Source organism: Oncorhynchus gorbuscha, linkage group LG21 (genome assembly GCF_021184085.1).
Source record: "Oncorhynchus gorbuscha isolate QuinsamMale2020 ecotype Even-year linkage group LG21, OgorEven_v1.0, whole genome shotgun sequence".
NCBI lineage: Eukaryota > Metazoa > Chordata > Actinopteri > Salmoniformes > Salmonidae > Oncorhynchus > Oncorhynchus gorbuscha.
This window is the reverse complement of record NC_060193.1, coordinates 9,496,781-9,524,194: the sequence shown is the minus strand read 5'-3', so window position 1 is coordinate 9,524,194 and position 27,414 is coordinate 9,496,781. Positions and strand designations below refer to the sequence as shown.

The following is a 27,414-nucleotide window of genomic DNA, read 5'->3' as shown; positions in this document are numbered from 1 at the left end:
ATTTTGTTAGTCCCCACAATGTCAAATGCTATTTGCGTGTGTACTGTGGACACAGAGGTTTAATATCTGTGTGTGTACTGTGGACACAGAGGTTTAATGATATCTGTGTGTGTACTGTGGACACAGAGGTTTAATGATATCTGTGTGTGTACTGTGGACACAGAGGTTTAATGATATCTGTGTGTGTACTGTGGACACAGAGGTTTAATGATATCTGTGTGTGTACTGTGGACACAGAGGTTTAATGATATCTGTGTGTGTACTGTGGACACAGAGGTTTAATGATATCTGTGTGTGTACTGTGGACACAGAGGTTTAATGACAGAGGTTTAATATCTGTGTGTGTACTGTGGACACAGAGGTTTAATGATATCTGTGTGTGTACTGTGGATATCTGTGTGTGTACTGTGGACACAGAGGTTTAATGATATCTGTGTGTGTACTGTGGACACAGAGGTTTAATGATATCTGTGTGTGTACTGTGGACACAGAGGTTTAATGATATCTGTGTGTGTACTGTGGACACAGAGGTTTAATGATATTTGAAAAGGTCATATTAAAACTGCATGGCGAGTGACACACATTGGGTCTGACTCACACACACACACACACACACACACACACACACACACACACATCTTACTCTTTCCATATTCATATAGTGATTTGATTGGCGGGTTGTTGACTCGGGCCAGTGGGGGCCTGGAGGACAGATCATTTGATATATTCCTCTTTCCTTGTTTCCTCCGAAGGAGACTTTGCCCTTTCCTGACCAGGGATTGCTACAACTAACATATCAATGCAGGCAGACAGACAGACACAGACTGCACGCACACAGACAGACTGCACGCACACAGACAGACTGCACGCACACAGACAGACTGCACACACACAGACTGCACACAGCATAATTTATGTCAGAACAGATAAGTACTTAGAACTCAGAATCAACTTCCTGGGACGTCAACAATCTACTCCCATCACCCAATCAATATCTCTGATTATGTCTACCCTGCTACAATGATAGTTCTCACTTATAGATTGTAATCAGTGTGTGTGTGTGCGTGTAGACATTGGTTCGATAGATAGTAGGTCAATGGACTCACTGGGCTATCAATCACTTTAATTGATCCGTGGAGAGGAGAGGAGGAACAGAAGAGAGGAGGAACAGAGGAGAGGAGGAACAGAGGAGAGGAGGAACAGAGGAGAGGAGGAACAGAAGAGAGGAGGAACAGAAGAGAGGAGGAACAGAGAAGAGGAGGAACAGAGGAGAGGAGGAACAGAGGAGAGGAGGAACAGAGAAGAGGAGGAACAGAGGAGAGGAGGAACAGAGGAGAGGAGGAACAGAAGAGAGGAGGAACAGAGGAGAGGAGGAACAGAAGAGAGGAGGAACAGAAGAGAGGAGGAACAGAAGAGAGGAGGAACAGAAGAGAGGAGGAACAGAAGAGAGGAGGAACAGAAGAGAGGAGGAACAGAAGAGAGGAGGAACAGAAGAGAGGAGGAACAGAAGAGAGGAGGAACAGAAGAGAGGAGGAACAGAAGAGAGGAGGAACAGAAGAGAAGAGGAACAGAGGAGAGGAGGAACAGAAGAGAGGAGGAACAGAAGAGAGGAGGAACAGAAGAGAGGAGGAACAGAAGAGAGGAGGAACAGAAGAAGAGGAGGAACAGAGAAGAGGAGGAACAGAGAGAGAGGAGGAACAGAGGGAGAGGAGGAACAGAGGAGGAACAGAGGAGGAACAGAGGAGAGGAGGAACAGAGAAGAGAGGAGGAACAGAAGAGAGGAGGAACAGAAGAGAGGAGGAACAGAAGAGAGGAGGAACAGAAGAGAGGAGGAACAGAAGAGAGGAGGAACAGAAGAGAGGAGGAACAGAAGAGAGGAGGAACAGAAGAGAGGAGGAACAGAAGAGAGGAGGAACAGAGGAGAGAAGGAACAGAGGAGAGATGAGGAATAAAGAAGAGGAACAGAGAAGAGAGGAGGAACAGAGGAGAGATGAGGAATAAAGAAGAGGAACAGAGGAGAGGAGGAACAGAGGAGGAGGAACAGAAGAGAGGAGGAATACAGAAGAGAGGAGGAACAGAGGAGAGAAGGAACAGAGGAGAGATGAGGAATAAAGAAGAGGAACAGAGAAGAGGAGGAACAGAGGAGAGGAGGAACAGAGAAGAGGAGGAACAGAAGAGAGAGGAACAGAGAGGAGGAACAGAGGAGAGGAGGAGGAACAAGAGAGGAGGAACAGGAAATAAAGAGGAGGAACAGAAGAGGAGGAACAGAGGAGAGGAGGAACAGAGGAGAGGAGGAACAGAGGAGAGGAGGAACAGAGGAGAGGAGGAACAGAGGAGAGGAGGAACAGAGGAGAGGAGGAACAGAGGAGAGGAGGAACAGAGGAGAGGAGGAACAGAAGAGAGGAGGAACAGAAGAGAGGAGGAACAGAAGAGAGGAGGAACAGAAGAGAGGAGGAACAGAAGAGAGGAGGAACAGAAGAGAGGAGGAACAGAGAGAGGAGGAACAGAAGAGAGGAGGAACAGAAGAGAGGAGGAACAGAAGAGAGGAGGAACAGAAGAGAGGAGGAACAGAAGAGAGGAGGAACAGAGGAGAGGAGGAACAGAGGAGAGGAGGAACAGAAGAGAGGAGGAACAGAAGAGAGGAGGAACAGAAGAGAGGAGGAACAGAAGAGAGGAGGAACAGAGGAGAGGAGGAACAGAAGAGAGGAGGAATGGAGGAGAGGAGGAACAGAGGAGAGGACTGTGTGTTGCTAGTACTTCAGAGGAAACAAATTATACTGAATAGAAAACATAAATGCAACATGTAAAGTGTTGGTCCCATGTTTCATGAGCTGAAATAAAACCGGAGAATTTAGTGTTAATTTCTCTACCATAAGCCACCTCCAACGTTGTTTTAGAGAATTTGGCAGTACGTCCAACCGCCTTCACAACCACAGACCACGTGTAACCACGCCAACCCAGGACCTCCACATCTGGCGTCTTCACCATCGCCTGAGTCCAGCCACCCAGACAGCTGATGAAACGGAAGAGTATTTCTGTCTGTAATAAACCCCTTTTAAGGGGAAAAACTCATTCTGATTTGCAGGGCTTGGCTCCCCAGTGGGTGGGCCTATGCCCTCCCAGAACCACTCTTGGCTCCCCAGTTATGTCCATGAAATTCATTTATTTTAATTGACTGATTTCCTTATAGGAACTGTAACTCGGTAAAATCTTTGAAATTGAGTTTTATATTTTTGTTCATTAATGTAGACAGTCAGACTACTACAACCTGTTGAAAACTGTGCCAGTCAGACAGCTCAATAAAAAAAACTGCCAGGGACAATTCATTTCCATAAAGTCAGTTATCATCCTTCTGTTGTCAAAGTACAGGCGTAGAGAGAGCTTTGGGTCAGTGACGGTCACGACCGAGTCCCCGAGCAGGCAAGGTGGAAACGTCTTCCGTCCCACCCTGGAGTTCAAGCCCAGCCAATCAGAATGAATGCAATTAAGAGTGGGTCTGGAAGGGCATAGGCCCACCCAACAGAGAGCCAAGAGTGGGTCTGGAAGGGCATAGGCCCACCCAAGTGGGTCTGGAAGGGCATAGGCCCACCCAACAGAGAGCCAAGAGTGGGTCTGGAAGGGCATAGGCCCACCCAACAGAGAGCCAAGAGTGGGTCTGGGAGGGCATAGGCCCACCCCCCCCCAGGGAGCCAACCCCCCAACAACTGCTCCCTGGACGCCGTTGTCAATTAAGGCAGCCCCACGCACCTCTGAGGCATTGGGTTAAATGCATTCAGTTGGACAATTGACTCGGTGCTCCTAAATGGTGCCGCTCCACTGCCACTTGCTGGTCCAATGGGTGTACTGCAGCCCAACAAGGAAACGGAGGTCAGATGACATGATCCCTTGTGAGAACGCAATTGCCTCAAATCCGCTCTCCTTCACAAAACCCATTGGATGAGGTCAAAGTGGTCTCTGGCTTTTCTCCACCAATGGGTTGAGGAGAGAGAATGAGGAGAGCACAATGGGTTGAGGAGAGAGAATGAGGAGAACACAATGGGTTGAGGAGAGAGAATGAGGAGAACACAATGGGTTGAGGAGAGAGAATGAGGAGAACACAATGGGTTGAGGAGAGAGAATGAGGAGAACACAATGGGTTGAGGAGAGAGAATGAGGAGAGCACAATGGGTTGAGGAGAGAGAATGAGGAGAGCACAATGGGTTGAGGAGAGAGAATGAGGAGAGCACAATGGGTTGAGGAGAGAGAATGAGGAGAACACAATGGGTTGAGGAGAGAGAATGAGGAGAACACAATGGGTTGAGAGAGAGAATGAGGAGAACACAATGGGTTGAGGAGAGAGAATGAGAGAGAACACAATGGGTTGAGGAGAGAGAATGAGGAGAGCACAATGGGTTGAGGAGAGAGAATGAGGAGAGCACAATGGGTTGAGGAGAGAGAATGAGAGAGAACACAATGGGTTGAGGAGAGAGAATGAAGGAGAACACAATGGGTTGAGGAGAGAGAATGAGGAGAACACAATGGGTTGAGGAGAGAGAATGAGGAGAGCACAATGGGTTGAGAGAGAATGAGGAGAGCACAATGGGTTGAGGAGAGAGAATGAGGAGAACACAATGGGTTGAGGAGAGAGAATGAGGAGAACACAATGGAGGGCTCTCATTGAGCACAAATGGGGGAAGCATCTCAATTACATTTCCTTGCTTCCTTCAAAACCCATTGGATGAAAAAAGAGGGTCAGAGGTGAGGAATCAAGGAAATGCATTTGAATACGGCGTTCCCACACCTGCTGGTTAAGGTAACGATTGGACAGTCAACAATCCCAGCTGTGTGTCTAGGGACAACTTTTCTCCGGAGCCCACTGGGTGGTGTCCTCAGTCAGCCTTAACAAAATGCATCACTATATGCACTTCCATTTACAGACTCATTGATTGTCGGAGAAAAACCTCATGAGTTGATTTCATCTGTCGTACCATCAGAACCCAAAATATAAGCTTGTTTTAACCAAGTAAATAAACACCTCAAAACAGCATGGCTGGTCAGCGTATGTTTACCTTTATTTAACTAGGCAAGTCAGTTAAGAATAAATTCTTATTTTCAATGACGGCCTAGGAACAGTGGGTTAACTGCCTGTTCAGGGGCAGAACGACAGATTTGTACCTTGTCAGCGCGGGGATTTGAACTTGCAACCTTTTGGTTACTAGTCCAACACTCTAACCACTAGGCTACCCTGCCACCTCTACGCTCTAACCACTAGGCTACCCTGCTGTATGAATTCCAGTAGATACATTCATCCAGCCTTTAATTGAACCCGTAAACAAAGGCGCTGTGATTTGTTGCAAGCTGCGATGGACTTCTCCATGCAACTAAGTATCACACCTTTAGAGTAAAGGACTGGGAAAAAAAACAACAAGATCATTTGTTATAAACAATAAAACAGGATTTATTTAATTCAGAGGTCTGAGCCATTTAAAAATAACAACAGTAAAAAAAATCCTCTCATTCAAAACATTAAAGAGTTTCTATACATGATACACACTGTACAACATAAAATACATTTTTTGGGAGGCAGACAGACCTGGAGAGGTGAGTACAACATAAAATACATTTTTGGAGGCAGACAGAACTGGAGAGGTACCGAGTAATATGCAGGGTTTCGTTCCAGCACCAGTCTAACACACCTGCTTCTGCTAATCAAGGTCCTGACGAGAAGCCGATTTAGTAGAATGAGTCGTGTCAATTGGAGCAAAAACCTTGACAACTCCGGACAGAGACAGCCGTATCGTTTATACCTATAAAGAACACTGTTACCGTGGGTTACACAACAATATCAAATGGTCGACGGTATTAACAGTAAATCTATTTACTTTTTCACAACACCTCTAAAAATACCTCTGTAACTTTTAGATCAGCCTTCAACTCTTGTATAAAAAGTTTAAACATGTTTTTTTCTTAGTGTAAAAAGAGATACAACTTGAACAAGTACAACAAAAAAAAAAAAAAGCAATTGCTGCTGAAAAGAAAATAAATCTGCTTTTGCTTTATACAACAGAACAGATACCATCCCTTCATTATAAAACTTAACAGTGATATATAAATATTACAGAATATATACAGTGACTTCCTTAGACAAGTAGATATTCTCCCACCCACTAGTTTCTACTTCAACGCCCTCTCCAACGTGTCCAAGTCCACCATCGGAGTTGTCGCCACTTCAAAGAAAACCCTGATGGCAAGAAAATAGAAAGGTCTCCATTGAAAATAATCATAATAATATAATAATAATAACTTACAAAATGCAGACCCCCACCCCCACCACTGGGGAGCCAAGCCCCCCCATATATTTGACTACGGTGCATGTAAACATCCGACTAGTGTATTTTGACACTGGAAATGTGAGATAATGAACATTAGGTTGGAAACTGGTGTAATTTAGGATGGTCCACACACACTCCCCCTCAGGAGGTTAAAGGCTTGGCATGGGCCCTCAAAGCCTCGACTGGGTAAGGCCAATACGGCATAATATAGGCCAACGTCAACTCATTTTAATTATGCTTTTAGATAAAATGTCCACCGTTACTCAAAGGACCATTCTAAGAATACAATATGAAAATCATTGTTTTCACAGAAGGAAATCTCCAGTTACAACGGGGTTAAAAACGTTTGACTTCTGTAGCCATTTTAGTTCCATGTACACTACTTCCAAGCACAGTTCATGTTTTGTATTTGACTAATGATTCAAAAGAAGAAAAAAATATATATAGTATTTATTCAGTCACCTTATTTAGAGCGTGAGCAAAGCCTGGGAGCTAAAGGTTAAGCTGACAGACAGTACACTTACTTGTGAGTACTATAATACCTAGTTTACACAGTACACTTACCTGAGAACTAGAATACCTAGTTTACACAGTACACTTACTTGTGAGTACTATAATACCTAGTTTACACAGTACACTTACCTGAGAACTATAATACCTAGTTTACACAGTACACTTACTTGTGAGTACTATAATACCTAGTTTACACAGTACACTTACTTGTGAGTACTATAATACCTAGTTTACACAGTACACTTACCTGAGAACTAGAATACCTAGTTTACACAGTACACTTACTTGTGAGAGTACTTGCTCCGGATGGCCAGGAGTTTGTCGTCTGGCGGGGAGGTGAGCATGGAATGGAGCCTCCGGACAACAGGGACCAGCTCTGACACTGTGTACCCAGAGTGGAACACCAGGATGGAGGACTAGACAGGGGTGATTAAATACAGACCATAAAAGTATTACCAGCCCCTCTGTACTGACTATGGGGACAGTAAGATGCCAGACAAGGCATTGAAGAACCAGGAGCCGAAAGTAGAGACCGATCTAGACAGAACGGCACAGAAATACACTGAGTAGACAAAACATTAAGAACACCTGCTCTTTCCATGACAGACTGACCAGGTGAAAAGATATGATCCCTTCTTGATGTCACTTGTTAAATACACTTCAAAAATCAGTGTAGATGAAGGGGAGACGTGTGTGCGTGTGTAAACTCACCCATCCTCCCAGCTCCTTGGTGACTAGAGCCAACAGCAGACAGGCAGAGGCCAGTAATGATCCTCTCTCTGGGACCAGGTCCATCTCCTGAAGACTCAGCTCACACACATACCGGGCCAGGGTTAGAGTTTCCATACTGGCACTCACACACTGGAGAGAGAGAGACACAGATGGGTCACACATACCGGGCCAGGGTTAGTTTCCATACTGGCACTCACACACTGGAGAGAGAGAGAGACACAGATGGGTCACACACATACCGGGCCAGGGTTAGTTTCCATACTGGCACTCACACACTGGAGAGAGATAGAGACACAGATGGGTCACACACATACCGGGCCAGGGTTAGTTTCCATACTGGCACTCACACACTGGAGAGAGAGAGATGGGTCACACACATACCGGGCCAGGGTTAGAGTTTCCATACTGGCACTCACACACTGGAGAGAGAGAGAGAGAGATGGGTCACACACATACCGGGCCAGGGTTAGAGTTTCCATACTGGCACTCACACACTGGGAGAAAAGCGAGCGAGAGAGAGATGGGTCATACACATACCGGGCCAGGGTTAGAGTTTCCATACTGGCACTCACACACTGGAGAGAGAGCGAGAGAGAGATGGGTCACACACATACCGGGCCAGGGTTAGAGTTTCCATACTGGCACTCACACACTGGAGAGAGAGAGAGAGAGAGAGAGAGATGGGTCACACACATACCGGGCCAGGGTTAGAGTTTCCATACTGGCACTCACACACTGGAGAGAGAGCGAGAGAGAGATGGGTCACACACATACCGGGCCAGGGTTAGAGTTTCCATACTGGCACTCACACACTGGAGAGAGAGAGAGAGATGGGTCACACACATACCGGGCCAGGGTTAGAGTTTCCATACTGGCACTCACACACTGGAGAGAGAGAGAGAGATGGGTCACACACATACCGGGCCAGGGTTAGAGTTTCCATACTGGCACTCATACACTGGAGAGAGAGAGATGGGTCACACACATACCGGGCCAGGGTTAGAGTTTCCATACTGGCACTCACACAAATCAAACACACATACCGGGCCAGGGTTAGGTTTCCATACTGGCACTCACACACTGGAGAGAGAGAGAGATGGGTCACACACATACCGGGCCAGGGTTAGAGTTTCCATACTGGCACTCATACACTGAGAGAAGATGGGTCAACACATACCGGGCCAGGGTTAGAGTTTCCATACTGGCACTCACACACTGGAGAGAGCGAGCGAGAGAGAGATGGGTCACACACATACCGGGCCAGGGTTAGAGTTTCCATACTGGCACTCACACACTGGAGAGAAGCTGAGAGAGAGATGGGTCACACACATACCGGGCCAGGGTTAGAGTTTCCATACTGGCACTCACACACTGGAGAGAGAGAGAGAGAGAGAGAGAGAGAGATGGGTCACACACATACCGGGCCAGGGTTAGAGTTTCCATACTGGCACTCACACACTGGAGAGAGAGCGAGAGAGAGATGGGTCACACACATACCGGGCCAGGGTTAGAGTTTCCATACTGGCACTCACACACTGGAGAGAGAGCGAGAGAGAGATGGGTCACACACATACCGGGCCAGGGTTAGAGTTTCCATACTGGCACTCACACACTGGAGAGAGAGAGAGAGAGAGAGAGAGAGATGGGTCATCCCATTCCCAGAGTTTCATACTTCAAGATGGGTCACACACATACCGGGCCAGGGTTAGAGTTTCCATACTGGCACTCACACACTGGAGAGAGAGAGATGGGTCACACACATACCGGGCCAGGGTTAGAGTTTCCATACTGGCACTCACACACTGGAGAGAGAGAGATGGGTCACACACATACCGGGCCAGGGTTAGAGTTTCCATACTGGCACTCACACAAAGAGAGAGAGATGGGTCACACACATACCGGGCCAGGGTTAGAGTTTCCATACTGGCACTCACACACTGGAGAGAGAGCGAGCGAGAGAGAGATGGGTCACACACATACCGGGCCAGGGTTAGAGTTTCCATACTGGCACTCACACACTGGAGAGAGAGCGAGAGAGAGATGGGTCACACACATACCGGGCCAGGGTTAGAGTTTCCATACTGGCACTCACACACTGGAGAGAGAGAGAGAGATGGGTCACACACATACCGGGCCAGGGTTAGAGTTTCCATACTGGCACTCACACACTGGAGAGAGAGAGAGACACAGATGGGTCACACATACCGGGCCAGGGTTAGTTTCCATACTGGCACTCACACACTGGAGAGAGAGAGAGACACAGATGGGTCACACACATACCGGGCCAGGGTTAGTTTCCATACTGGCACTCACACACTGGAGAGAGATAGAGACACAGATGGGTCACACACATACCGGGCCAGGGTTAGTTTCCATACTGGCACTCACACACTGGAGAGAGAGAGATGGGTCACACACATACCGGGCCAGGGTTAGAGTTTCCATACTGGCACTCACACACTGGAGAGAGAGAGAGAGATGGGTCATACCGGGCCAGGGTTAGAGTTTCCATACTGGCACTCACACACTGAGAGAGAGAGAGAGAGAGAGATGGGTCACACACATACCGGGCCAGGGTTAGAGTTTCCATACTGGCACTCACACACTGGAGAGAGAGAGAGATGGGTCACACACATACCGGGCCAGGGTTAGAGTTTCCATACTGGCACTCATACACTGGAGAGAGAGATGGGTCACACACATACCGGGCCAGGGTTAGAGTTTCCATACTGGCACTCACACACTGAGAGAGAGAGAGAGAGATGGGTCACACACATACCGGGCCAGGGTTAGAGTTTCCATACTGGCACTCACACACTGGAGAGAGAGCGAGCGAGAGAGAGATGGGTCACACACATACCGGGCCAGGGTTAGAGTTTCCATACTGGCACTCACACACTGGAGAGAGAGCGAGAGAGAGATGGGTCACACACATACCGGGCCAGGGTTAGAGTTTCCATACTGGCACTCACACACTGGAGAGAGAGAGAGAGAGAGAGAGAGAGATGGGTCACACACATACCGGGCCAGGGTTAGTTTCCATACTGGCACTCACACACTGGAGAGAGAGAGAGACACAGATGGGTCACACACATACCGGGCCAGGGTTAGTTTCCATACTGGCACTCACACACTGGAGAGAGATAGAGACACAGATGGGTCACACACATACCGGGCCAGGGTTAGTTTCCATACTGGCACTCACACACTGGAGAGAGAGAGATGGGTCACACACATACCGGGCCAGGGTTAGAGTTTCCATACTGGCACTCACACACTGGAGAGAGAGAGAGAGATGGGTCACACACATACCGGGCCAGGGTTAGAGTTTCCATACTGGCACTCACACACTGGAGAGAGGACGAGAGAGAGATGGGACCGGGCCAGGGTTAGAGTTTCCATACTGGCACTCACACACAGGAGCGAGAGAGATGGGTCACACACATACCGGGCCAGGGTTAGAGTTTCCATACTGGCACTCACACACTGGAGAGAGAGAGAGAGAGAGAGAGATGGGTCACACACATACCGGGCCAGGGTTAGAGTTTCCATACTGGCACTCACACACTGGAGAGAGAGCGAGAGAGAGATGGGTCACACACATACCGGGCCAGGGTTAGAGTTTCCATACTGGCACTCACACACTGGAGAGAGAGATGAGATGGGTCACACACATACCGGGCCAGGGTTAGAGTTTCCATACTGGCACTCACACACTTGGAGAGAGAGATGGGTCACACACAGACGGGCCAGGGTTAGAGTTTCCATACTGGCACTCATACACTGGAGAGAGAGAGATGGGTCACACATACCGGGCCAGGGTTAGAGTTTCCACTCACACACTGAGAGAGAGAGATGGGTCACACACATACCGGGCCAGGGTTAGAGTTTCCATACTGGCACTCACACACTGGAGAGAGAGAGATGGGTCACACACATACCGGGCCAGGGTTAGAGTTTCCATACTGGCACTACACACACACTACCGGGCCAGGGTTAGAGTTTCCATACTGGCACTCACACACTGGAGAGAGAGAGAGAGATGGGTCACACACATACCGGGCCAGGGTTAGAGTTTCCATACTGGCACTCACACACTGGAGAGAGAGCGAGAGAGAGATGGGTCACACACATACCGGGCCAGGGTTAGAGTTTCCATACTGGCACTCACACACTGAGAGAGAGAGAGAGAGAGAGATGGGTCACACACATACCGGGCCAGGGTTAGAGTTTCCATACTGGCACTCACACACTGGAGAGAGAGAGATGGGTCACACACATACCGGGCCAGGGTTAGAGTTTCCATACTGGCACTCACACACTGGAGAGAGAGAGAGAGAGATGGGTCACACACATACCGGGCCAGGGTTAGAGTTTCCATACTGGCACTCACACACTGGAGAGAGAGAGAGAGAGAGAGAGAGAGATGGGTCACACACATACCGGGCCAGGGTTAGAGTTTCCATACTGGCACTCACACACTGGAGAGAGAGAGAGAGAGATGGGTCACACATACCGGGCCAGGGTTAGAGTTTCCATACTGGCACTCACACACTGGAGAGAGAGAGAGAGAGATGGGTCACACACATACCGGGCCAGGGTTAGAGTTTCCATACTGGCACTCACACACACACTACCGGGCCAGGGTTAGGAGAGAGAGAGATGGGTCACACACATACCGGGCCAGGGTTAGAGTTTCCATACTGGCACTCACACACTGGAGAGAGAGAGATGGGTCACACACATACCGGGCCAGGGTTAGAGTTTCCATACTGGCACTCACACACTGGAGAGAGCGAACGAGAGAGAGATGGGTCACACACATACCGGGCCAGGGTTAGAGTTTCCATACTGGCACTCACACACTGGAGAGAGAGAGAGAGAGAGATGGGTCACACACATACCGGGCCAGGGTTAGAGTTTCCATACTGGCACTCACACACTGGAGAGAGAGCGAGAGAGAGATGGGTCACACACATACCGGGCCAGGGTTAGAGTTTCCATACTGGCACTCACACACTGGAGAGAGAGAGAGATGGGTCACACACATACCGGGCCAGGGTTAGAGTTTCCATACTGGCACTCACACACTGGAGAGAGAGACACAGATGGGTCACACATACCGGGCCAGGGTTAGAGTTTCCATACTGGCACTCACACACTGGGAGAGAGAGAGACACAGATGGGTCACACACATACCGGGCCAGGGTTAGAGTTTCCATACTGGCACTCACACACTGGAGGAGATAGAGACACAGATGGGTCACACACATACCGGGCCAGGGTTAGTTTCCATACTGGCACTCACACACTGGAGAGAGAGATGGGTCACACACATACCGGGCCAGGGTTAGAGTTTCCATACTGGCACTCACACACTGGAGGAGAGAGAGAGAGATGGGTCACACATACCGGGCCAGGGTTAGAGTTTCCATACTGGCACTCACACACTGGAGAGAGAGCGAGAGAGAGATGGGTCACACACATACCGGGCCAGGGTTAGAGTTTCCATACTGGCACTCACACACTGGAGAGAGAGAGAGAGAGATGGGTCACACACATACCGGGCCAGGGTTAGAGTTTCCATACTGGCACTCACACACTGGAGAGAGAGAGAGAGAGAGAGAGATGGGTCACACACATACCGGGCCAGGGTTAGAGTTTCCATACTGGCACTCACACACTGGAGAGAGAGCGAGAGAGAGATGGGTCACACACATACCGGGCCAGGGTTAGAGTTTCCATACTGGCACTCACACACTGGAGAGAGAGAGAGAGAGATGGGTCACACACATACCGGGCCAGGGTTAGAGTTTCCATACTGGCACTCACACACTGGAGAGAGAGAGATGGGTCACACATACCGGGCCAGGGTTAGAGTTTCCATACTGGCACTCACACACTGGAGAGAGAGAGAGAGAGATGGGTCACACACATACCGGGCCAGGGTTAGTTTCCATACTGGCACTCACACACTGGAGAGCGAGAGAGAGATGGGTCACACATACCGGGCCAGGGTTAGAGTTTCCATACTGGCACTCACACACTGGAGAGAGAGAGAGAGAGAGAGATGGGTCACACATACCGGGCCAGGGTTAGAGTTTCCATACTGGCACTCACACACTGGAGAGAGAGAGAGAGAGATGGGTCACACACATACCGGGCCAGGGTTAGAGTTTCCATACTGGCACTCACACACTGGAGAGAGAGAGAGATGGGTCACACACATACCGGGCCAGGGTTAGAGTTTCCATACTGGCACTCACACACTGGAGAGAGAGAGAGACACAGATGGGTCACACATACCGGGCCAGGGTTAGTTTCCATACTGGCACTCACACACTGGAGAGAGAGAGAGACACAGATGGGTCACACACATACCGGGCCAGGGTTAGTTTCCATACTGGCACTCACACACTGGAGAGAGATAGAGACACAGATGGGAGACTGGCACTCACACACTGGAGAGAGAGATGGGTCACACACATACCGGGCCAGGGTTAGAGTTTCCATACTGGCACTCACACACTGGAGAGAGAGAGAGAGATGGGATGGGTCACTGGCACTCACACCGGGCCAGGGCCAGAGTTTCCATACTGGCACTCACACACTGGAGAGAGAGAGAGAGAGAGATGGGTCACACACATACCGGGCCAGGGTTAGAGTTTCCATACTGGCACTCATACACTGGAGAGAGAGAGATGGGTCACACACATACCGGGCCAGGGTTAGAGTTTCCATACTGGCACTCACACACTGGAGAGAGAGCGAGAGAGATGGGTCACACACATACCGGGCCAGGGTTAGAGTTTCCATACTGGCACTCACACACTGGAGAGAGAGCGAGAGAGAGATGGGTCACACACATACCGGGCCAGGGTTAGAGTTTCCATACTGGCACTCACACACTGGAGAGAGAGAGAGAGATGGGTCACACACATACCGGGCCAGGGTTAGAGTTTCCATACTGGCACTCACACACTGGAGAGAGAGAGAGAGATGGGTCACACATACCGGGCCAGGGTTAGAGTTTCCATACTGGCACTCACACACTGGAGAGAGCGAGAGAGAGAGATGGGTCACACACATACCGGGCCAGGGTTAGAGTTTCCATACTGGCACTCACACACTGGGAGAGAGAGAGAGAGATGGGTCACACACATACCGGGCCAGGGTTAGAGTTTCCATACTGGCACTCACACACTGGAGAGAGAGATGGGTCACACACATACCGGGCCAGGGTTAGAGTTTCCATACTGGCACTCACACACTGGAGAGAGAGAGCACAGATGGGTCACACACATACCGGGCCAGGGTTAGAGTTTCCATACTGGCACTCACACACTGGAGAGAGAGAGATGGGTCACACATACCGGGCCAGGGTTAGAGTTTCCATACTGGCACTCACACACTGGAGAGAGCGAGAGATGGGTCACACACATACCGGGCCAGGGTTAGTTTCCATACTGGCACTCACACACTGGAGAGAGAGACACAGATGGGTCACACACATACCGGGCCAGGGTTAGAGTTTCCATACTGGCACTCACACACTGGAGAGAGAGAGAGAGAGAGAGAGAGATGGGTCACACACATACCGGGCCAGGGTTAGAGTTTCCATACTGGCACTCACACACTGGAGAGAGAGAGAGAGATGGGTCACACACATACCGGGCCAGGGTTAGAGTTTCCATACTGGCACTCACACACTGGAGAGAGAGAGAGATGGGTCACACACATACCGGGCCAGGGTTAGAGTTTCCATACTGGCACTCACACACTGGAGAGAGAGAGATGGGTCACACACATACCGGGCCAGGGTTAGAGTTTCCATACTGGCACTCACACACTGGAGAGAGAGAGAGACACAGATGGGTCACACACATACCGGGCCAGGGTTAGTTTCCATACTGGCACTCACACACTGGAGAGAGAGAGAGAGAGATGGGTCACACACATACCGGGCCAGGGTTAGAGTTTCCATACTGGCACTCACACACTGGGGGGGAGAGAGAGATGGGTCACACACATACCGGGCCAGGGTTAGAGTTTCCATACTGGCACTCACACACTGGAGAGAGAGAGAGAGAGATGGGTCTCACACACATACCGGGCCAGGGTTAGAGTTTCCATACTGGCACTCACACACTGGAGAGAGAGAGATGGGTCACACACATACCGGGCCAGGGTTAGAGTTTCCATACTGGCACTCACACACTGGGGGGGGGGAGAGAGATGGGTCACACACATACCGGGCCAGGGTTAGAGTTTCCATACTGGCACTCACACACTGGAGAGAGAGAGAGAGAGAGATGGGTCACACACATACCGGGCCAGGGTTAGAGTTTCCATACTGGCACTCACACACTGGAGAGAGAGAGAGAGAGATGGGTCACACACACACCGGGCCAGGGTTAGAGTTTCCATACTGGCACTCACACACTGGAGAGAGAGAGATGGGTCACACACATACCGGGCCAGGGTTAGAGTTTCCATACTGGCACTCACACACTGGAGAGAGAGAGAGATGGGTTACACACCGGAGAGAGAGAGACAGATGGGTTACACACCGGAGAGAGACATGGGAGACACATGCTGCAGACAAGAGGATAAACATTTAATAGGGTTGCACATTTGGGGAATATTTAGAGTTGGAAACTTTCCGGTGGGAATTAACAGAAATATATGCAAATGAATACCATTTAAAATGTAGATGGTTCTTTTTGCATTGGATATATTTATCATAAGGAGACAAAGGTAAAAGGTTTATCATAAGTAGACAGTTATACATTAAATCATTCCAATAGGAATACAAGTATTTAGTTACAAATTAAACTTTAAATGAGTTGGCTCTTCACATGGGATGATTTCACTGAACAACAAGGGAATAGTGAATGATCCATCGCATCTCCCAAAAACATTTATCTGTAAAATGATCATCTAGAAACTAAAGCTTTGGTTGTCTTCCTCTCAGGCTTCCATGTCTTCTCCCTGGACCTCCTCAATGTCCACCTCTCCAACATCAGACTCTGAGGCCCCATCTTCACCGTCACTGTCCAACCTTGTTGAGGAAGGCCGATTGTGAAGCTTTTTGAGCCTGACATTTTCCCAGGTGGGCACCAATTTTTCAACCCTTGTATTGGTCAGCCTGTTGCGTGCTTTGGTGTGTGTGTGTGTGTGTGTGTTCCCAAACAAGGACCAGTTGCGCTCTGAGGTGGCTGATGTTGGTGGGATTTGGAGGATGATGGAGTCAACAGGGGAAAGAGCCTCAGATCCACAAAGTCTCTTCCACCAGCTGGCTGATGAGATGTTGACACGACTGCCATATTGCATCTCCATCCCAAAGCCCTTGTTTAGAAGTGGACTTCGCCAGACTGCCAAGAACCTTGCCCTCATCCAGGCCAAGGTGGCGAGACACGGTAGTGATGACACCATAGGCCTTGTTGATCTCTGCACCAGACAGGATGCTCTTGCCAGCAGACTTGGGGTCCAACATGTACGCTGCAGCGTGTATGTGCTTCAGGCAGAAGTCTGGACACTTTGATGTATTTCAGAACTGCAGTTTCCTCTGCTTAGAGCAACAGTGAAGTGGGAAGGGCAGTTTCTTCTCTTACATCTGCAAGCAGAGTCTGAACATCAGACAGGATGGCATTGTCTCCCTCAATCCGTGCAATGGCAACTGCTGTAGGTTTCAGGAGTTTCAGGCTGCTTACCACTCTCTCCCAAAATAAATCATCCGGGAGGATCCTCTTGATGGGGCTGTCCATATTGACAGACTGTGATATGGCCATTTCTTGGCGAGACTCCTTCCCCTCCAGGAGACTGTCAATCATGTGGACAACACCACCCCAACAGGTGTTGCTGGGAAGCTTCAAGGTGGTGCTCTTATTCCTCTCACTTTGCTTTCAAACAGCCTTCAGCTCATCTGCATCGTAGAGACCGGTGTGTCTGTTGTCCCTTGTGTCTGTGCTCTTGTAGAATACTGGTTGAGGGGTGGAGATTATGTAGTTAATTATTCCTTGCCCACGAACATTCGACTACCCATCAGAGATGATTTGCTTGACCTTCACTTGAACTCTGAACTTTGCATCCAGCAAATGAGTAGATAAAGCATGTCTGGTTGGAAGGGTGTATGCTGGGTGAAGAACATTCAGAAATCTCTTCCAATACACATTGCCTGTGAGCATCAGAGGTGAACCAGTTGCATACACAGCTCGAGCAAGACATTCATCAGCATTTCTCTGACTACGTTCCTCCATTGAGTCAAAAAAACATTCTGATTCCAGGAGGACCATGAGCTGTTGCTATCGATAAGGCGTCCGATTCATCATTTTCACCTCGAATAGAAATATTATCTACATTTATGATTAGTATTTCTGTTGAATGATGTGGCTATGCAAAAATCACTGGATGTTTTTGGAACTAGTGAATCCAACGCACCAATGTAAACTCAGATTTTCTGAAATAAATATGAACTTTATCAAACAAAACATGCATGCATTGTGTAACATGAAGTCCTATGAGTGTCATCTGATGAAGATTATCAAAGGTTAGTGATTCTCTCTCTGCGGTGTATTTTAGTGAGTTGTTGGTGACCTAACATAATGGTTTGAAAACTATATAAAATGCATGTATGTTTGATGAATTGTAATGATGAGATTTCTGTTCTTTTGAATATGGCGCCCTGTACTTTCACTGGATGTTGTAATATCGCTCCCGGTAACGGGATCTCAGCCATAAATTAACATCCCATGGAAAATTTCTAGAAATGTACCAGAATGTTTCTGACCCTTTGCAGCCCTAAACATGCCTTTAACTCAAAGGAGGTTGACAGCACCTTAACAGGGGAGGACGGCTCATAGTAATGGCTGGAAGGGGGTCTCACACGTCCCCCATAGAAAGAGGGTCTCACACGTCCCCCATAGAAAGGGGTCTCACACGTCCCCCATAGAAAGAGGTCTCACACGTCCCCCATAGAAAGAGGTCTCACACGTCCCCCATAGAAAGAGGTCTCACACGTCCCCCATAGAAAGAGGTCTCACACGTCCCCCATAGAAAGAGGTCTCACACGTCCCCCATAGAAAGAGGTCTCACACGTCCCCCATAGAAAGAAGTCTCACACGTCCCCCATAGAAAGAAACGTCCCCCATAGAAAGAGGTCTCACACGTCCCCCATAGAAAGAGGTCTCACACGTCCCCCATAGAAAAGTCTCACACGTCCCCCATAGAAAGAGGTCTCACACGTCCCCCATAGAAAGAAGTCTCACACGTCCCCCATAGAAAGAAGTCTCACACGTCCCCCATAGAAAGAAGTCTCACACGTCCCCCATAGAAAGAGGTCTCACACATGCAGTTTTTTCTGCATAGAAATGCATTGGGCTGCCTATGACCAAACAGTGTGTAAAAAAAATAATTTAAAAAATAAATAAACTAGAAGCAGATAAAAGTATGGAGAAAATATAATGGCTGTTTAAAGATCTTTGAGCGCTAACAATCAACATAAAAGCTAAACAGTCAGATTCTAAGATGTTAAACATTTAGCATTCAGGGGTGTTTATGGCATGGGGCCCCCATAGATTTAGTTATGTTTGAGTCACTCAATTAGCATATAGTGTGTCAAATTGCAGGAAATGTGCTTTCAACGTTTTGTTGCTGCGGCCAACGGGAGGGCCTCTAAAAATGTTCAGTTGGCCATGGCACCATTGGCCACCACCGTAGCCTCATTTTGACCCAGGAAAAACCCTGTACCTTGGCATATCGCCTGAGGAAGCGGTAGGGGACGGGGATGTTGATGTCGAACCCCAGCACCTGCAGGATGCTCGTCTCCATAGCAATAACCTCCTCCCTCTTGTACGCATCATCACAGACGTACAGGAAGTCATCCACACAGGGCGGACAGCGCTCCTGATGGAGGGAGAGAGAAAGAGTATTACACAGAAAGAGAGCCCAAGTGAGGACAACACAAATTTGAGCACAATGAGCCCGTCTCCCCCACCCTCCATCCCTCACCTCTCCTACAGTTAACCGGAACAGGGGACAGGTAGTGTGTGTGTTTAATATCCCTCACCTCTCCTACAGTTAACCGGAACAGGGGACAGGTAGTGTGTGTGTTTAATATCCCTCACCTCTCCTACAGTTAACCGGAACAGGGGACAGGTAGTGTGTGTGTTTAATATCCCTCACCTCTCCTACAGTTAACCGAACAGGGGACAGGTAGTGTGTGTGTTTAATATCCCTCACCTCTCCTACAGTTAACCGGAACAGGGGACAGGTAGTGTGTGTGTTTAATATCCCTCACCTCTCCTACAGTTAACCGGAACAGGGGACAGGTAGTGTGTGTGTTTAATATCCCTCACCTCTCCTACAGTTAACCGGAACAGGGGACAGGTAGTGTGTGTGTTTAATATCCCTCACCTCTCCTACAGTTAACCGGAACAGGGGACAGGTAGTGTGTGTGTTTAATATCCCTCACCTCTCCTACAGTTAACCGGAACAGGGGACAGGTAGTGTGTGTGTTTAATATCCCTCACCTCTCCTACAGTTAACCGGAACAGGGGACAGGTAGTGTGTGTGTTTAATATCCCTCACCTCTCCTACAGTTAACCGGAACAGGGGACAGGTAGTGTGTGTGTTTAATATCCCTCACCTCTCCTACAGTTAACCGGAACAGAGGACAGGTAGTGTGTGTGTTTAATATCCCTCACCTCTCCTACAGTTAACCGGAACAGGGGACAGGTAGTGTGTGTGTTTAATATCCCTCACCTCTCCTACCGTTAACCGGAACAGGTAGTGTGTGTGTTTAATATCCCTCACCTCTCCTACCGTTAACCGGAGCAGGGGACAGGTAGTGTGTGTTTAATATCCCTCACCTCAAATTTGGATGCTATGAGCAAGGCTGTAGAACCTATAAGCTGTAGATCCTCTCTGTTGACCGGAGCTGCGGACAGGAAGTGGTCTGTCACCTTCACAGCCAGGTACAGAGTCTCATGGTTCAGCTCAAAGTTCTCCTGGAAGCACAGAGTAAACACACACTCGCTCCAGCACACAAAGAACCACAGTGTCTCATCTTCACTCCTATTTTGAATTGTCTGTTCTACGGAGTCGTTGTGTTATTATAGTAGCAAGTATAGTGGTTTCCTGACCTGCACCTCGACCAACCAGTCCACTAGGATGGCCCTCATCCCAGCGTTCAGACTGGGCTGGATGGACATGTAGTCAGACAGGATGAACTTCTCCTCTCTGGCCTTGAGGTAGTCAAATATTTCCTTGGCGTACTGAGCAGTCAGAGTGGGGTCATCCTGGTGCTGAGAGTCTATATCAAACTCCTCAGGGATCTGAGAGTGGGAGGGGCAGAGAGAGGGAAGAGTGATATGTAGGTGCAGTACAAAACACTGCTAGACTGTGCCCAAGCGAGTTCCATAGAGCTAAACACTGCTAGACTGTGCCCAAGCAAGTTCCATAGAGCTAAACACTGCTAGACTGTGCCCAAGCGAGTTCCATAGAGCTAAACACTGCTAGACTGTGCCCAAGCGAGTTCCATAGAGCTAAACACTGCTAGACTGTGCCCAAGCGAGTTCCATAGAGCTAAACACTGCTAGACTGTGCCCAAGCGAGTTCCATAGAGCTAAACACTGCTAGACTGTGCCCAAGCGAGTTCCATAGCGCTAAACACTGCTAGACTGTGCCCAAGCGAGTTCCATAGAGCTAAACACTGCTAGACTGTGCCCAAGTGAGTTCCATAGAACTAAACACTGCTAGACTGTGCTAAACCCACTGTGCCCAAGTGAGTTCCATAGAGCTAAACACTGCTAGACTGTGCCCAAGTGAGTTCCATAGAGCTAAACACTGCTAGACTGTGCCCACACGAGTTCCATAGAGCTAAACACTGCTAGACTGTGCCCAAGCGAGTTCCATAGAGCTAAACACTGCTAGACTGTGCCCAAGCGAGTTCCATAGAGCTAAACACTGCTAGACTGTGCCCAAGCGAGTTCCAAGCGAGTTCCATAGCGCTAAACACTGCTAGACTGTGCCCACGCGAGTTCCATAGCGCTAAACACTGCTAGACTGTGCCCACGCGAGTTCCATAGAACTAAACACTGCTAGACTGTGCCCAAGTGAGTTCCATAGAACTAAACACTGCTAGACTGTGCCCAAGTGAGTTCCATAGAGCTAAACACTGCTAGACTGTGCCCAAGTGAGTTCCATAGAGCTAAACACTGCTAGACTGTGCCCACGCGAGTTCCATAGAGCTAAACACTGCTAGACTGTGCCCAAGTGAGTTCCATAGAGCTAAACACTGCTAGACTGTGCCCAAGTGAGTTCCATAGAGCTAAACACTGCTAGACTGTGCCCAAGTGAGTTCCATAGAGCTAAACACTGCTAGACTGTGCCCAAGTGAGTTCCATAGAGCTAAACACTGCTAGACTGTGCCCAAGTGAGTTCCATAGAGCTAAACACTGCTAGACTGTGCCCAAGTGAGTTCCATAGAGCTAAACACTGCTAGACTGTGCCCAAGTGAGTTCCATAGAGCTAAACACTGCTAGACTGTGCCCAAGTGAGTTCCATAGAGCTAAACACTGCTAGACTGTGCCCAAGTGAGTTCCATAGAGCTAAACACTGCTAGACTGTGCCCAAGTGAGTTCCATAGAGCTAAACACTGCTAGACTGTGCCCAAGTGAGTTCCATAGAGCTAAACACTGCTAGACTGTGCCCAAGTGAGTTCCATAGAGCTAAACACTGCTAGACTAGAGCTATTCCTGACTGTCCCCATGTACAGAACCAGTCAAAAGGTTGGGACAAATCTACTCATTCCAGTTTTTTTTTTTTTTTACTATTGTCTACATTGTAGAATAATAGTAAAGACAACACTATGAAATAACATATGGAATCATGTAGTAACCAAAAAATATATATATATATTTTAAATTATTTAAAGTAACCACCTTTTTTTGCCTTGATGACAGCTTTGCAGACTCTTGGCATTCTCTCAACCAGCTTCATGAGGAATGCTTTTCCAACAGTCTTGAAGGAGTTCCCATATATGCTGAGCACTTGTTGGCTCCTTTTCCTTCACCCTGTGGTCCAACTCATCCTAAACCATCTCAATTGGGTTGAGGTCAGGTGATTGTGGAGGCCAGGTCATCTGATGCAGCACTCCATCACTCTAGTGATTGGTCAAATAGCAATTACACAGCCTGGAGGTGTATTGGGTCATTGTTCTGTTGAAAAACAAAATGATAGCCCCACCAAGCGTAAACCAGATGGGATGCCATAATCGCTGCAGAATGCCGTGGTAGCCATGCTGGCTAAGTGTGCCTTGAATAGTAAAGAAGTCAGTGCCACCAGCAAAGCACCATCACACCTCCTCCATGCTTCACAGTGGGAACCACACATGCAGAGATCTGTTCACCTACTCTGAATCTCACAAAGACGCGGCGGTTGGGGCGCATCAAACCAAAAGACCGATTTCCACTGGTCTATTGTCCATTGCTCGTGTTTCTTGGTCCAAACAAGTCTCTTCTTATTAGTGTCATTTATTAGAGGTTTCTTTGCAGCAATTCGATCATGAAGATTGGTCTTAAAGTGATGGAATGTTGTTTCTCTTTGCTTATCTGAGCGGTTCTCACACATGTTAATTGAAATGCATTCCAGGTACCTACCTCATGAAGCTGGTTGAGAGAATGCCAAGAGGGTGCAAAGCTGTCATCAAGGCAAAGGGTAGCTACTTTGAAGAATCCTAATTATATATTTTGATTTGTTTCACACTTTTTGGTTACTACATGATTCCAGATGTGTTATGTCATAGTTTTGATGTCTTCACTATTATTCTACAATGTAGAAAATAGTAAAAATAAAGAAAACCCTGGAATGAGAAGGTGTACAAACTTTTGATTGGTACTGTAGATCCCACTAGTCTGGGGCTCCATTAGCCTACCTGTGGTCTCCGGAGGTGGGGGGGCAACTCTCTAGGTGGAACAGGCTCCACCACAAGCTCTTCAACTGGGGCCTCCTCCTCCCCCCTCTGTTTCTCCTCCTCCTGACTCTCTGAGCTTATTGATTCAGACCTGGAAATGGGAGACAGGTAGGAATAGGGTGAAGTGTTTAGATTTCACATTTTTAGTCATTTAACAGATGTTCTTATCCAGAACAACAGTCTGTGTCTATATAGCAGTCACTGAAAGCAAAACGGCCCTCAGTAAAAGGCAGAGAAAGTTACTGTTTTGATGTGGAATGTTATGAATCTATAATAATCTATGAACACACACACACACACAAAAAAAGACGACAAAGTTCTATCGTGTCATAATAAGAGATGACTGATCCAAGGAATTCAGTATCAGAATAAGCATATTTCATTGCTCCCATAGCAAGCATCATAAACATATACAATTGGAACCCTTCACAGAAAAACAACTACACCGTTCTTCACAGCCCATCAAACCTAACGACAGTACAGCTGGAGAGAGAGGGGGGGCGAGAAAAATGACTTACTTTTTAAGGTTGGCTTCATTCTTGTCTAACACAGTGGACGTGGCCTTCTTCTTCTGAGTCTTCTTAAAGTAGTTCTTCTTGGTACCTGGAAGGCTGATGTGAACCTTGTGTGCCTGGAAGCCAAGAAGAAACCAGAGAGTCAAGGCCACAGTCTTTTCATAGTGTGCAGATGAGGCAGAATACTCCCTGGTTATAGACCGACCCGTGTGTCACCCTATTCATACGTTTGACCCCAATCCCCTATTGGCATAATATGTTTATTTATTGTTATTGCCAAGACAGAACTTTTAAGTTCTTGTTTCTCAGGTTGAGATCTACCCCACCACACACCCAACAAGAACGAAAGTGGGTTTCAGTGCCAGTCTGAAAACCTGGTGGAAGACTATGGTAGAGTGTCACTACCCAGGAGACCCTGTGGTGTATTCATTTCAAACCAAAACCCTAGAAAACCTGGTGGAAGACTATGGTAGAGTGTCACTACCCAGGAGACCCTGTGGTGTATTCATTTCAAACCAAAACCCTAGAAAACCTGGTGGAAGACTATGGTAGAGTGTCACTACCCAGGAGACCCTGTTCTGTGGTGTATTCATTTCAAACCAAAACCCTAGAAAACCTGGTGGAAGACTATGGTAGTGTCACTACCCAGGACCTGTGGTGTGGTGTATTCATTTCAAACCAAAACCCTAGAAAACCGTAGAAAGCGAGGGATGCACGATAGGTCGACGAGGATCTCGTACTGAGGAAAGTCGTATTGCACGTGGCTCTTGCACGTCTGGCACAGCAAGGCTGTGCTGGTTCTCATACCACATTGAGACACCTACTCAACAAAACCCCGGTCTGTGTCGGCAGTTAACTTGGAATAGTACTCTAGTCTATGTACTGTCGTCTTCACCATGCCAGGTACAAGGACCGCTACTCTTCCATACAGACAAGAAACTGATTTTACGTGCAATGTTACAGACATGAACAAAAAACATTCTGCAGCAGAAAACAAGTTTGTTGGACAAATGCAGGTTAGTCCCTCCCAGTTGAATTAGGTTGTTAGATTCTAGTGAAAACACCCCGGATAGATCGACAAAGAGAACAGGTTTACATTGGTGAGGTCTACGAAGGCTGTCCTCTTCTTAGGGGCTCCTTGGGGAGGGGACGACGACCTCTTGACCTGGGGGCCTTCCTCCTAAAACACAGAGCTATGTTATTTCATATCGAGCTATGCAATGAAGAGTGATCGCAAGACACTATTGAGGTTAGTTTAGTCCACGCAGGACCAGCGGTTTCATTGAGAGATAAGAAGGTTTAAGTTAACAAGCAGATATCAGACACTCAATTTCAAAAAGTTGTGGGGTATGCAATCTGCCCTGGCAACACAGGTAAATAAATGTAGCTAGCTCACCCCAGATGATGTACCTCGCTATGCAATCTGCCCTGGCAACACAGGTAAATAAATGTAGCTAGCTCACCCCAGATGATGTACCTCGCTATGCAATCTGCCCTGGCAACACAGGTAAATAAATGTAGCTAGCTCACCCCAGATGATGTACCTCGCTATGCAATCTGCCCTGGCAACACAGGTAAATAAATGTAGCTAGCTCACCCCAGATGATGTACCTCGCTATGCAATCTGCCCTGGCAACACAGGTAAATAAATGTAGCTAGCTCACCCCAGATGATGTACCTCGCTATGCAATCTGCCCTGGCAACACAGGTAAATAAATGTAGCTAGCTCACCCCAGATGATGTACCTCGCTATGCAATCTGCCCTGACAACACAGGTAAATAAATGTAGCTAGCTCACCCCAGATGATGTACCTCGCTGTGCAATCTGCCCTGGCAACACAGGTAAATAAATGTAGCTAGCTCACCCCAGATGTTGTACCTCGCTATGCAATTAATATGGTGGCTGGTTACTAAGCTTGATACAGACCAACAATATAAAAAACTGTCAAAGGCGGCTCCTGGAGAGCTAGTTGGCAACTGGGTGGTGCACGTTTTTCCCAACAGTGGGAGGCTATTATTAGTCAAGTTACCTGATTCTCTGTCCCTTTGCCACGTAATTTGGGTATTTTACTGCCAGCAGTAACACTTGGTTTCTTCCCCCTGGGAAAAGGCATGACTTCAGCTTGGGAGTTTTCACCAAATGGGTTCAGACGGTCAGCGGTTGTATCCTACAAGAGGAAACATAACATTTGCATGCGCTCAGAAATATAAAACGTGAAGGCCTGTTTCTGTGATCTTCAAAACATAATAACTTGTTCACTGGAGTTGAGGGACCCGAGATCTCCTCTGACTCACAGGATCCTTCAATTCCAAGTCCCTTTAACCAGCTGTGCAAACGTTGTCGACACACGGTCATTAGGCACCAAAATATAGAGTGTCGCAGTGCAACTATCGTTATTAATGCCGTTCCGCACAGCATGTACCTCCCCCCAAAAAATATTTTAAAATAATACTCGTCAATATTCCTTCCGGATACCGTCCTGCTGCTGTATCAGCCGACCTGAGGGCGGCGGTAATGAGTGATTATATTATAGGTCCAGAAGGTAGATTTGGACATGTGCACTTCGTCAAAAACAAAACTGTAATTTAGACCCTTTGAAAAAAACCATACATACCGCGCACAGTGGCAGTAATTACGATAGTTACTCTGCGAAACTCCATATTCTGAAGCGTACTGTAACGTTACCGATCGTATTTGAACCTTATAGCGTTTGCAGAGCTGGTTAATGGGATTTTGAATAAGAAGGACCCTGGGCATCAGATACAATCTTGCTTCCTCACATCCAGATACTGGTTCAAAGGGCAATATGTTGGTATCACAAGCAGAAAACGTACATTGTGTGGACGGATCTAACGTCAGCCTACTGCTCAAAGGGTACTGCACGTGATTTCGAAAGGGTAGCACGCTATCTGGTGAGAAAACTAGCTTATCCGTTAATGAAACAACATCTTACCTTATCGTATTTTCCGTGCTGTCAAAATTGGTTGCAAAAGTTTCTGAGCGGAAAAATACAACATTCAACACAGGTCGAAACGGCGAGCTAAAACACATTTGTAAGCAAAACTACTTCCAAACACCGTGCGGACGGTGCTGATTGGTTGAAATTCGTCGATAGTTCGCCTATCAGCGCTCAGCTACGATGCCGTTGTTAGGGGGCGGAGTCTTTAGAATTTTCAAACTTCTTAGCAACCAATGGGAGCTCGTCGGTGTTTGCTGAAGTAAATACGTTTTCACAGCTCATGTTGTAGTTGTGAACGGTACCGCGGTGACATTTCTTAAAAAATTATAGGAACTATATATATTTTCTTTTTTTTTCACAAGAACTAAAAACAACAGTTTCTGGATGCGATTTCATTTCATCTCAATCTC

General features: G+C 47.8%; 1 protein-coding gene across 2 annotated transcripts; it reads right to left on the bottom strand.

Moving 5' to 3' along the window:
- Positions 1–5,620: 5,620 nt before the first annotated feature.
- On the bottom strand, positions 5,621–27,136 carry LOC124008672 (G2/mitotic-specific cyclin-B3-like). 2 transcript variants are annotated; one of them, XM_046320158.1, is made up of 11 exons: positions 26,999–27,136; positions 26,075–26,212; positions 25,141–25,224; positions 24,048–24,160; positions 23,491–23,620; positions 20,699–20,890; positions 20,426–20,563; positions 19,305–19,460; positions 7,536–7,685; positions 7,110–7,361; positions 5,621–6,220 (listed from the first exon to the last, which is right to left on the bottom strand). In XM_046320158.1, the coding sequence occupies exons 2-11, from the start codon at positions 26,156–26,158 to the stop codon at positions 6,209–6,211; spliced, it is 1,311 nt and encodes a 436-aa protein (XP_046176114.1). In that variant the 5' UTR covers positions 26,159–26,212; positions 26,999–27,136; the 3' UTR covers positions 5,621–6,208. The 2 variants fall into 2 exon arrangements, with proteins under 2 accessions (XP_046176114.1, XP_046176115.1); XM_046320159.1 differs by having other exon boundaries at positions 7,110–7,240.
- Between the last annotated feature and the right edge of the window lie 278 nt (positions 27,137–27,414).

Coding starts and splice junctions, on each gene's coding strand:
- LOC124008672 (XM_046320158.1), bottom strand. CDS start 26,158: ATGCCTTTTCCCAGGGGGAAGAAACCAAGTGTTACTGCTGGCAGTAAA. Junction 24,161..25,140: donor CCTTCGTAGACCTCACCAAT/GTAAACCTGTTC, acceptor CTTGGCTTCCAG/GCACACAAGGTTCACATCAG. Junction 20,891..23,490: donor CCCACCTCCGGAGACCACAG/GTAGGCTAATGG, acceptor TCCCACTCTCAG/ATCCCTGAGGAGTTTGATAT.